General features: G+C 56.7%; 2 protein-coding genes across 5 annotated transcripts in view; one reads left to right on the plus strand and one right to left on the minus strand.

Moving 5' to 3' along the window:
* The window catches only part of CYP4F22 (cytochrome P450 family 4 subfamily F member 22), a 60,956-nt gene extending 59,882 nt beyond the window's left edge, over positions 1 to 1,074 (minus strand). Inside the window, exon 1 of one of the 4 annotated variants that reach the window (XM_082709741.1) lies at positions 740 to 1,074. The gene's annotated coding sequence lies outside the window, so the exon portion shown is untranslated. The remainder of the gene's footprint in view (positions 1 to 739) is intronic. The other 3 variants (XM_082709742.1, XM_082709745.1, XM_082709744.1) reach the window with 3 other exon arrangements.
* RASAL3 (RAS protein activator like 3) lies at positions 431 to 11,243 on the plus strand. Its single transcript, XM_082708481.1, has 18 exons — positions 431 to 532; positions 662 to 999; positions 2,768 to 2,898; positions 3,048 to 3,126; positions 3,234 to 3,295; positions 3,670 to 3,740; positions 4,540 to 4,666; positions 4,753 to 4,851; positions 5,304 to 5,846; positions 6,220 to 6,364; positions 6,622 to 6,766; positions 7,632 to 7,868; positions 7,964 to 8,165; positions 8,271 to 8,389; positions 9,453 to 9,849; positions 10,142 to 10,299; positions 10,825 to 10,888; positions 10,993 to 11,243. Exons 2-18 carry the CDS (start codon positions 675 to 677, stop codon positions 11,131 to 11,133), a joined length of 3,045 nt encoding a protein of 1,014 aa, XP_082564607.1. The 5' UTR covers positions 431 to 532; positions 662 to 674; the 3' UTR covers positions 11,134 to 11,243.
* Positions 11,244 to 11,340: the final 97 nt, after the last annotated feature.

Below are 11,340 nucleotides of genomic sequence, written 5' to 3' on the forward strand. Positions count from 1 at the left end.
GTTTCCTTGCTGCATGGTATTCCACTGCAGATGGGATCACAACTGATCCGTTCCACAGTAGACGGACACTAGGGTGGCCTCCAGTTTGGGACTATCACAAAGAGCGCTAGTGGGCTTGTCTGTTGGGTGTATACCTAACACTATAACCACTGGACCAGAGGAAGGGTGTAGGGTCACTGTTAGGAGATCATGCCAGTTTTCCAACTTAGGTGAATTGATCTACACTCTGACCAGCAGCGGAGGAGCGCTCCAGGTACCGTGTATTCTCACCAGCACCTGGTCAGTCTGTACCCATTCTGCAGAGAAGGTATCTGAGGCTCAGAGAGAGGCATTACTGCCTCCGGATCAATGAGAGATTTTGGGTCCTGCTTTGTCATCTCCTCTGCCTCCCGCATCCTGCCCCCGCTCTGCCCTCCCAGCCTGGCTGTGGGGTGGGGTGGGACAGACAGGGTCACGTGGAGTTGCGTTCAGCGGGAGGAAGCGAGGCAGGGCGCAGGCGGCTGCTGATTTTGGGGCTGGCCAGAAAATCAAGGTAAGGGAGAGAGGGCGTGTGGCCACTGAAGGGGTTCCCTGGGGATGAAGCTGAGAGTGGGGAGGGGGCCAAGATGAAGACAGCATGTGGGAACACAATGGGCAGAACTGTCACCCCCTTGTCCTCCAGGAGAACCCCTGCCATGGACCCACCATCACCGTGCAAGACCTCCCAAACCCAACAGGCAGCAGCTTCATCCCCGCTAACCTCCTACCGCTGGCACACAGGAGGCGATGGGGAGAAAGTAGCCGGAGGCTCCCGCTGGGGCCGACTTGCAGGCTGGGGCAGGGCATTAAGCCACCAGGAGCCCAGAGTCAGCAGCCAGCCTGCCTCTCGCTCTCTCTTCCGTCGTGTCCTCTCTGCGCCCCCCAAGGAGTCACGCACAAGCCGCCTGAGGCTATCCAAGACCCTCTGGGCAAGGCAAAAGAGCCTGCCGCTGGAGCCAGGACCAGAGCCAGAGGCCCAAGGTACATGGTTCCCCCTTCCCCGGGCTGGGAGGCCGGATGCTTAGGTTTTGTCTGCCTCCTGAGCACCAGCCCTACAGACACAGGAAGTTGTGGGGTGTGCAAAAGCCCAACAGGAAGTGGCTGGGGCCCAGCTGCCCTCTTCCCTCTTCCCCCTCACACAGGGACTGGGGGGTGAGGGGAGTGGCCAGGGACCTGTGGACTGGGGGTCCATCCTGGGGAAGGGAGAGGGAAGAGATGGAAGGTATTACTATCCAGATGCCAAATGGCTCTTGGCCCCAGTGGGTCTCTCCTCAATGGGTCTCTGTTCATATGAGAATGAGCCCAGGTTCATTCTCTCCTACCTGGATATCCACCTCTGCTCTCTGGCCTTCATATCTTCAGTTTCTTCACTTCTTTGAACCTCAGCTTCTCCATCAGTTAAATGGGGGTCATAATCCCTACCTTAAAGCATACATTATTTCATTTGCTCATATTCATTCATTCATTCATTCAAACAGAGGTCTGTTGAGCATTTGCGACCTGCCGGGCCTTGATTTAGTCACTATGGATACAGCAGCAAACAAAACAGATGAAACTTCCTGCCCCATGTAGCTCACGGTGTAGTGGGTATGACAGACAGTAAACAACTAAACCAGAAATGACAGATGGGGCTGTTCCACAAGGGATCTAGAAGAGAAAGGGATGCCTTGAAGACTGGAGTTCAGGAATGCAGCACTAGCCCAGGGCCCAGCAAGTTTTAAGTGACCTATTGACAAGTGGAGTATTTATTCCCCTGATGGGAAAACAGTAAGACAGACAGATGATCTGGGAGCGTTGGTTCAGCTCATCTATTCCAAGAAGCTCATTCTCACTGTTGTTATTCCCGTTCTGCAGAGGCATCCCTTCAGCCCCCTTCAGGGTATCCAGTATTGCCCACTCCATAGGACCCAGAGAGAGTTCTCCAAAAAGCAGGACTGCTCCTCCCCTGCTCAGACACCTCCTGTGGTTCCCCATTTCCTCCAGTTCTCTAACTGGTACCCAAGGTTCTGTACCAGTCTCATCCTGGATCTTCTCCCTCTAGCCTCTGAGCCCTATGGGCCCTTCTTGCTTTTTCTGGGCCTTGCCATCTCCGAGCCTTTGCCCAAGCTGTTCCTGTCCTAGTCCCCTCCATCTCTGTCAAAATCCAACCTGCTGGTCAAGACCCAGCACAAACCTACCATCTCTGGAGGTTCTCCTTGCCCCATTGCACCACCACTTCTCCCTGCACTGATCTTTTTTCTATTCCTTTCTCAAACTTGGAATGCTTTCTACCTTAGATTAGTTGTGTAAGGAACCAAGGATGCTATCTTGTTTAACCTCTTGGACCTACCTACCTACTCTCTTGGTTAAGAGAAGAATGCTTGTGTCTGAAGCCCAGCTCAGCCACTCACAAGCTGTAGGACCCTGGGCAAGTCACTCAACCTCTCTGTTTTTCAGTTTTCTCCTTAGCAAAATGGGGGTGATAGCCATTGAGTGGCTTTCGGAGGATTAAATGAGAGAATGCATATGGAGCAGTAAACACAGTACATGGCCCATGTGCCCATTACCCATGGCCTGTGGGAACAAGGACAAAAGAGAGGTGGAAACTTGTCCAACAGCAGCCTGACTTGGCTGCCAGTGGACTGGGGTGCGGGGGGAGGTGGGGAGGAGACACCTGGGAGGGAAACCCGATGAGCCTCTGTGAATGAAGAGGGTCCTCTGAGGGAGAGGAAAGGACTCCCAGGTCCCCAATACCTACTCCTCTCCCCAGAGCCTGAGCCAGAGCCAGAGACCCCTGCCCCACAGATCCCTGAGGCTCCCACACCTGATGTACCCATCTGGAACATTGGGGCCTTCGCCCTGCTCGATGGGAAGCTGGTGCTGCTTGGGGGTGAGGAGGAGGTGAGAAGGGGCACAGGGATGAGAGGAGGGAAGAAGAGGGTGGGAAGGAGACAGAAGAGTGGGTGGGGAGGATAATGAAAAGTGGCTGCCTCTCCTTCTGTCTGCCTGTCTGCCTCCTCTGTATGACTACCCACTCTTATGAACAACAGGGTCCACGCCGGCCCCGGGCAGGGAGCGCTAGCTCTGAAGGCAGCATCAGGGTAGCCGTGGGAAACCTCAGGGATCCAGGTAAGTTTCAGAGATGTGGAGGGTGAGGGCATTTGTGAGCAAGTCTAAGTGGGGGCAGAATTCAAGATGATCCCATGCCCCAACCTTCCACCCCTGACCACCTACAGATCGGACCTCTGGAAAGACTGAGCCAGACACAGCTGGCCCCAACCAGGTCCACAACGTTCGGGTAAGGCATCCAGTGGGAGGTGGAGGGGAGAGCAAAGACACCCAGACCCCCAGAGATGAAAGGGGACTCTTACTGAAGGATCTCGGGCAGGCCATTCTTTGGCTTCAGTATCCCTATCAGTCAAATGGAACTAATGAGAATCCCATCCCCCCACCCAGTCCCAAGGCTGTTTATTAGAAGTCAACAGAGAATGCAGAAAAGCACACGATTGGCGCTTTAGAAAAAGGAGCTGTTAGTTGTCTTTATTATAACTGCTAACACAGCCTGAGCTTGTGGTCCCCCCCAAACCAGCAGACCATCCAGGACATTGTTGGGGGAGAGAAGTTGAGGATGGAGAACAGAGTTCTGTCCAGCTGATACCCCCCTTCCCACAGGGATTGCTCAAGCGGCTGAAAGAGAAGAAAAAGGCCAGGTCAGAGCTTGGAGCCAGTGCCTCCCGGGATGGGTAAGAGTCTCTGAGAGGCAGGAGGGGCTCTTCTGGGATCAGCATTCCCCCCTCACCTGCCTATCCTTCCCACCTTCACCAAATACCTCCAACGGCCCCCTCAGTGTCCTGCCCCATGTTGAGCAATGCCGAAGCCACCATTCGGCTGAAAGGTAGGGGCAGGGTCTCCACGCTGATTCTAAATCAGGAACTAAGTCACACCCTGGTCTAGGAGTGTCAGGAAAGGGACCCCTGAGCTGAGATCTGAAGGATGGATGGAAGTTCACCTGGCCAAGAGGGACAGGAAACAGCGAGTACAAAGGCCAAGAGGCCAGACAAAGTGACAAAAAGAAGGCCAGGATGACTGGAGCTCAGAAAAAGGGATTAAATGCAGGGAAATGTGGTGAAAAGGTGACAAGGATTGTACTATACAAGGTAACACTGGCCACGACGAGGAGTTGAATTTTTATCCTAAAAGCGATGGGCTCAAGCCCAATTTAGGTTCAGGTTCATCCTGGCCTCCCTCCACCCTTCAGGCTATAGGGGATGGGTCGGTGGTGAGGAGGGAAGAATGACCACTTGTTTAAACGTCCCAGGGGCACCTGCGTGGCTCAGTGGGTTAGAGCCTCTGCCTTCAGCTCAGGTCATGATCACAGGTCTGGGAATCGAGCCCCAGATCGGGCTCTCTGCTTGGCGGGGAGCCTGCTTCTCCCTCTCTCTCTCCCTCTCTCTGCCTGCCTCTCTGCCTGCTTGTGATCTCTGTCAAATAAATAAATAAAATCTTTAAAAACGAAAACAAAAACAAAAGTCCCCTCCCCAGACCCCCCAGTGCTCTGGGATCTCGGGAGTCGCTGGCCACACTCTCCGAGCTGGACCTGGGTGCTGAGCGGGATGTAAGGGTTTGGCCACTGCACCCCAGCCTCCTGGAGGAGCCCCACTGCTTCCAGGTAAATGCAGACAACTCTCCACCTCACCCCGACCCTTTGGTTCTATGCTTGGCCTCAACCTCACCCTTGAACCCCGTCTCCAACAGGTAACGTGGACCGGCGGGAGCCGCTGCTTCTCTTGCCGCTCCGCAGCTGAGAGAGACCGCTGGATCGAGGACCTTCGCCGCCACTTTCAGCCCAGCCAGGTCAGTACAGCAGATAAGTTGGATGGACATGGAGGCCCCGCTCACAGCCCGCTCCCCTCCTTTCCCCAAACCAAACCCCCGCCCGCGCCCTAACCCTGCCTCTTTGACACACCTGCCGGCTAACACCTTCACAACCACTCCGAGACCTTCCTCAGTTTCCGTCTGTTACCAGTTCCTAGTAAAACACCCGGGTCCCTTCTATTCAATCCGGGACCTCGTCGCACCCAAAACCCCGCCTACCAGGCAAACAGCAAGTCCCCACCCCGCGGCTGCTCCTGCTACCCCGGAGCCCGCATCTCTCCACAAGAGCACAGAAAAGCTAGAGGGCTTTCGCCAAACCGCCTTGAGACCGCCGTGGCCCCTGTCTTTCCCCAAGGGCCCAGCGATCTCCCTGGGGGCACGGTGCCCCACGTCGAGCACCGACGCCTCCCCCAACCCACTCCGGTCCGCAGGACAACTTGGAACGGGAAGAGACGTGGTTGAGCGTGTGGGTGCACGAGGCAAAGGGACTGCCCCGAGCAGCGGCGGGGACAGCAGGCGTGCGCGCCGAGCTGTGGCTGGACGGCGCTCTACTAGCGCGCACAGCGCCGCGGGCTGGCCCGGGCCAGCTCTTCTGGGCCGAGCGCTTCCACTTCGAAGCGCTGCCGCCGGCGCGTCGCCTGTCGTTGCGGCTGCGCGGAGCTGGCCCGGGGGGAGCGGCGCTGGGCCGCGTGTCACTGGCACTAGAAGAGCTGGGAGTCCCCCGCGCGCCCGCCGCGGGTCTGGAGCGCTGGTTCCCGCTGCTCGGGGCGCCAGTAGGCGCCGTGCTGCGGGCGCGGATCCGGGCGCGGCGCTTGCGCGTGCTGCCGTCCGAGCGGTACAAGGAGCTGGCGGAGTTCCTCACTTTCCACTACGCGCGCCTCTGCGGGGCGCTGGAGCCCGCGCTGTCTGCCCAGGCCAAGGAGGAGCTGGCGGCTGCCATGGTGCGAGTGCTGCAGGCCACCGGCCGGGCGCAGGTGCGGCGCTGCGACGGGGCGGACCCGAGTGACCAGAGGCTAACTGATCGCACGCTCTGGGCAGCAGAGTGTAGGGGGGACCGGTGGCTAAGGACCCCGGCGGCCAAAAGGGGGCGGGGCACCGGGAGGGGGCGGGACCTGAATGTCAGCTGTGAGGGGCGGGGCCTGAACTGAGTCTCTGAGCGGAAAGATTTAAATTTCTGCTGTGAGGGCTGTAAGTTCCGGCTTTGAGAGCCCTAGCAGAGAGGACCCGGCCAGAGCAGCAGCTAGGAGGGGATGGGGCCTATGTCCCAGGTGTAAGTGATTGGCCAAGGGCTCGTAACCCCCCTGGCTCAGTCCGCTCCCCGCGCAACCTAAAACCCACTGTCCCCAGGCACTGGTGACAGACCTGGGCACCGCAGAGCTGGCACGCAGTGGAGGCCGTGAGGCGCTGCTATTCCGGGAAAACACGTTGGCCACGAAGGCCATTGATGAGTACATGAAGCTGGTGGCGCAGGATTACCTCCAAGCCACTCTGGGTGAGCCAGAGGGTGGATGTCAGAGGCCATCTGGGTGGGCTAGGAAACTCCAAGGGGGAGATCTGGGAGTTCCTAGGTAACCTGAATGCTGGTGGTGGGTAATACCTTTGGGGATGCTGGAATCATAGAGGCAACTGGGGGCTCCCCCAGAGATGCTAGGTGTCTCCGGAGGAAGCTGGAGACAGAGTTGGAGGCTGAGTGTCATCGGTTCTGGTGGTCATGGCCCCGTCCTCTTGTCTGGCTGTGCTGAACTACAGGTCAGGTAGTGCAGCGTCTCTGTGCCTCCAGTGAGGACTGTGAGGTGGACCCCAGCAAGTGCCCGGCTCCAGAGCTGCCACAGCACCAGACCAGACTTCGGAACAGTTGTGAGGAAGTCTTCCAAAACATCATCCACTCCTACAAGTAAGAATCAGGGCCCCAGCACCTAGCCCTACTTCTTAGCCACTGTGCTAATAACCCTGATCCCCAAATAGGGTTGCCAAATAAAAACAGAATGTCCAGTTATATGGGATGCATGCAACATTTGGGACATACTTATACTAAAAAATTATTCATTTTATCTGAAATTCAAGTTTGTCCTGAAGTTTTGTTTGCTAAGTCTGGTAACCCAGTCTCCATGTCATGTCAGCTTGGGGTTATTGACCCCAAGTAATCTGGGACCCAATTCCTTGTCCTCTAACTACAGGGGACTCCATATCCTAATACCATGCTACCTGACCCCAGTTAACATAGGACCTCAACATGACCTTTGATTCCAGGTGATGCTAAACCCCCAATCTCATGACACTTGATCTTAAATGACTGTATACTCCAAAGTCCATGCAACTGATCACAAGAACCCTGGGATTCTAATTTCTTAAACTCTGATCCTAGGCTAACCCATATGTCTAGTCCCACATCACTTGGGACATCAATACCATAATTTCTGAACCTAGGTGACTCTATAGCCTCAAGCCCATCTTACTGGACATTCTGTTACACTTTATGTAATCTGGCACCCAAATCTTGTGTTCCTTTATAGCTACCTCCCAAGCTCATGGACTGTATCTCCATGTGAACCTGAATCCCTACCTCCCAGACTACTAATTCCAAAAGTCACCACAATAACTACACCATAAACCCTGACCCCAAGCATTATTATCCCCAATGTCTCCAATCCTGGAACCCACAGTGCAGGTGATCCCTGACTTCTGACTTAGGATCTTGACATGAATATGACCTTTATGTCCATTCCCTCTCCCTTTGACCATTGCCTCTTTTCCCCCAGCTGGTTTCCAGCGGAGCTGGGCACCGTGTTCTCAGGCTGGCGAGAAGCATGCAAGGCACGTGGCTCTGAGGCACTGGGCCCCCGACTGGTGTGCGCCTCTCTCTTCTTGCGCCTCCTGTGTCCTGCCATCCTGGCACCCAGCCTCTTTGGTCTGGCACCAGAGCACCCTGCACCTGGCCCAGCCCGCGCCCTCACACTGATCGCCAAGGTTATCCAGAACCTTGCCAACAGTGCCCCGTAGGTCCCTGGAGGCTGGGGGGTGGTGGTGGTACATGCCAGGCAGTGGGGTGGCAGATGCCTGGTCTGACCCATCCAGTCCGACCTTTTCCCAGGTTTGGTGAGAAGGAGGCATACATGGGCTTCATGAATAGCTTTCTGGAGGATCACGGGCCAGCCATGCAACACTTCCTGGACCAAGTGGCCATGGTGGATGTGGATGCAGCACCCAGTGGCTACCAGGGCAGCAGTGACTTAGCTCTCCAGTTGGCAGTCCTGCATGCCCAGCTCTGTACCATCTTTGCTGAACTTGACCAGGTACGGCCAGATCCCAGAGCCCAGGATGGGGCCAGGGAGGCAAGAGGGAAGGGAGCCTATGGTCCTAGAGAGCTTGCTTACCATCCTTCCTACATGCCTCATCAGGCAACCCGTGACAGCCTGGAACCACTGCCCACCATCCTGCGAGCCATTGAGGAGGGCCGGCCTGTCCCTGTGACTGTGCCGATGCGGCTCCCTCCACCCCCAACCCAAGTTCACTCCAGGTAATCAGGCTGCCTCAGGTCTGATCCAGTTTTGATAGGTGAAAGCAGGGGCAGGACCAAAGGCAAGCACAGAGTCAGACTGGGGTCAGAGGTGAAGACAAGATCACATCAGGGGTCAGGAACAGCAGTCACCTTGGGATTCACTGTCAGAAACTGTTGCATAAAGGTAAGAGGCTGGAGAAGGGGTCCCCCAAGGGATCAGAGAGAGGTTCACAGTATGGTCAGAAGGCAGGTACTGGATCAGATTGGAGTCCAAGGTGAGGATGGGTCATTGCAGAGGCTAGGGAGAGGTCACTTTTGGGGGTCACACAGAGAAAGTGACATTGTGGTCAGTGATGAGGGTCAGGTTTCAGTGAGAGCTTGTGGATGGGGTCAAATCAGGGGTTAGATCAGGGTCAGATGTTAAAATGCACCATCAAGGGTCAGGGACAGGTTCATATGTAAGCAGAGGTCAGGCCAAGGACCAAATGGGGTCAAGAGTTGTTTTTTTTTTTTTAAGATTTTATTTATTTATTTGACAGACAGAGATCACAAGTAGGCAGAGAGGCAGGCAGAGAGAGAGAGAGAGGAGGAAGCAGGCTCCCTGCTGAGCAGAGAGCCTGATGTGGGACTCGATCCCAGGACCCCGAGATCATGACCTGAGCCAAAGGCAGCGGCTTAACCCACTGAGCCACCCAGGCGCCCCTGGGGTCAAGAGTTATAGGTAAAGTCATATGGTGAGAGATCAGGGACCATGGTCTGTGAGGAGGCAGAGACAGGATCAGCTTAAGGTCAGAAGTCAGGGACAAAAAAAGGGGTCAGACAGAGAAGAAAGAGGGTATCCCTGTGAGCAGAGGTCAAACCCAGGGTCAGATTGGAATCAGAGATGGTCATGTCAAGGGTCACAGAGAGGACTGGATTGTCAGAAGTCCAGGAAAGGGTCAGAGAACAAAATGTGATTCCATCAGTGACAAGGTCACATAGAAGTCAAAGATCAGAGGTGGAGTAATTTCTGGTCAGAGGTAGGTCTGGGGGTCACCTCCAGGGCCAGCCAAGGATCTGAGCTCTCCCATTCCACCTCCAGCTTCTCTGCAGGAGAGAAGCCAGGCTTCCTGGCTCCCCGGGATCTCCCCAAGCACACCCCTCTCATCTCCAAGAGCCAATCATTCAGCGTTCACGGCGTCCATGGCGCAGGGAGTTGGGCGCGACCGCAGCCAGACGAAGAGCGACTGCCCCGGCCGCCCCGGCCGGTGCAGCGCACACAGAGCGTCCCGGCTGGCCGCCCTGCTCGTCGCCGCCCCTCTGCAGGGCCCCGGCCACGACCCAAAAGCTCGCTCCGCACCGGGCCCGCCCCCCGAAGTCGGCCCTGGACCGGGGCCTCAGCATCTTTGCCTCGGAAGCCGTCGGTGCCGTGGCAGCGCCAGCTGGACCAGCCGCGGGATAGAGACCAAGCTCTAGGCACGCACCGACCCGTGGGCAAGGTGAGGTCCAGCTCAGGTCTGCCCACCGAGGGAAATGACAGGACTGGAAAGACAGAAAGCCAGGCAGTTCTGGGTTCAAATGCCGAACTCGCTTCTCTGTGTGACCCCGGGCCTAGCACAACCCTCTCCGAGCCTCAATTTGTTCCTCTGTAAAACGGGAGCCTCAATTTGTTCCTCTGTAACGGGGCAGGGCAGTGAGGAAGCAGAGCGCAGAGGACAAGGAGGTCAGAGTTTTTCGGGGAGAAGATGGGGCGGGACGACGGGTCAGGTTACAGCTGCTCCCTCCCTGCAGTTAGCAGAGCTGCAACGTGAGGTGGCCGCCCTGCGCGAGGAACAGAAGGCTCTGTCCGGCCTGGTGGAGTCGCTGGACACCCACCTCCGGGTTTTGACGGAGAAGCAGGAGCAGCTTCAGGGCCAGCTGCAAGACCTGGACTCCAGGCTCCGTGAAGGGTGAGCCCCGCCCTCCTGCATTAGCTCTGCCCCGGGGTGATCCTGTTGTAATCAGATCTGTCCTGGCTCCACTTTCATTCAGGCCCCGCCTCTCAATCGCTCGCAAATCACTCCTGGTAGACCACGCCCCCTTCCGGCCCCGCCCCCAACACACCTGTTTCTCCCCGCCCCTTGGTCAGCCCACCCCAGGTCGCTGGCGAGTCCTGACTTCCAGGCCTTACTCTTCAATCAGGCCCTCCCAAACAGGCTGGTCCCTGGCCTCTCAGACTGGACACACCTTCATCCCTGTCACCACCTCACCCGGGACGGTCCAAGCCCTGCCCTCAAGATTTGGTTGTCTCCTCTCATCCCAGCCATTCTAGGCTCGGATTCAGCCCGGGCTTCGTTTATCTAGGCCCCGCCCCGCTGCATGGACAAACCCCGCCTCCGCCTTAGCCCCGCCTCCAAATTCCTGGCTGTCCAACCTAGAGCTGGAGGAGAGTTTCTCAGCCTCTGACCCTCCCCTCTTGCCCCTGATCCCCACAGGACCCCGCAGTCCGATCCAGGGCATGGTGCTCCAAGCAGTGAGGATCACAGGCTTAAAAATCTGGTGAGTCCCCTGCCCTAGCCCCGGGGAAGATCTGGGGGGTGAGGGAAGCAGAGTTGGGGTGCAACCCTCCTCTGGCTCCGAGCCCATTGCCACCGCCTCTCCAGGAGCGCCGCCTGGCTGAGATGGAGCGTACTCAGGCCCAGCTGAGGAATGTGGTCGACGGCCTGCAGCTTCCCAGAACGTCGGGATCCCGGAGCCAGCCACTATCCCTCAAACCACCCTGCATCAATGGAGATACCACTTGAGCTACCCACCCTGTTCAACGTGGTCTGGGAGCAAATAGCCGTCTTAAAGGCTTGTCCAACGCCTGGCACCGTGAGGTTACCCAGTAAAATTTTGATTTTAGTAAAATGAATGTTGGTTTGTTGTTGTTGTTTTTGCCCCTAAGTGTGGCCAATCAGAAAGCATGCCCCTCCCACCGTTCAAGTCTCCCGATTTCTCCCCTAATTGGA

This window comes from Mustela nivalis (genome assembly GCF_964662115.1).
Source record: "Mustela nivalis genome assembly, chromosome: 1".
Lineage (NCBI taxonomy): Eukaryota > Metazoa > Chordata > Mammalia > Carnivora > Mustelidae > Mustela > Mustela nivalis.

Coding starts and splice junctions, on each gene's coding strand:
- RASAL3 (XM_082708481.1), top strand. CDS start 675: ATGGACCCACCATCACCGTGCAAGACCTCCCAAACCCAACAGGCAGCA. Junction 4,667..4,752: donor AGGAGCCCCACTGCTTCCAG/GTAAATGCAGAC, acceptor CGTCTCCAACAG/GTAACGTGGACCGGCGGGAG. Junction 8,390..9,452: donor CCAACCCAAGTTCACTCCAG/GTAATCAGGCTG, acceptor TTCCACCTCCAG/CTTCTCTGCAGGAGAGAAGC.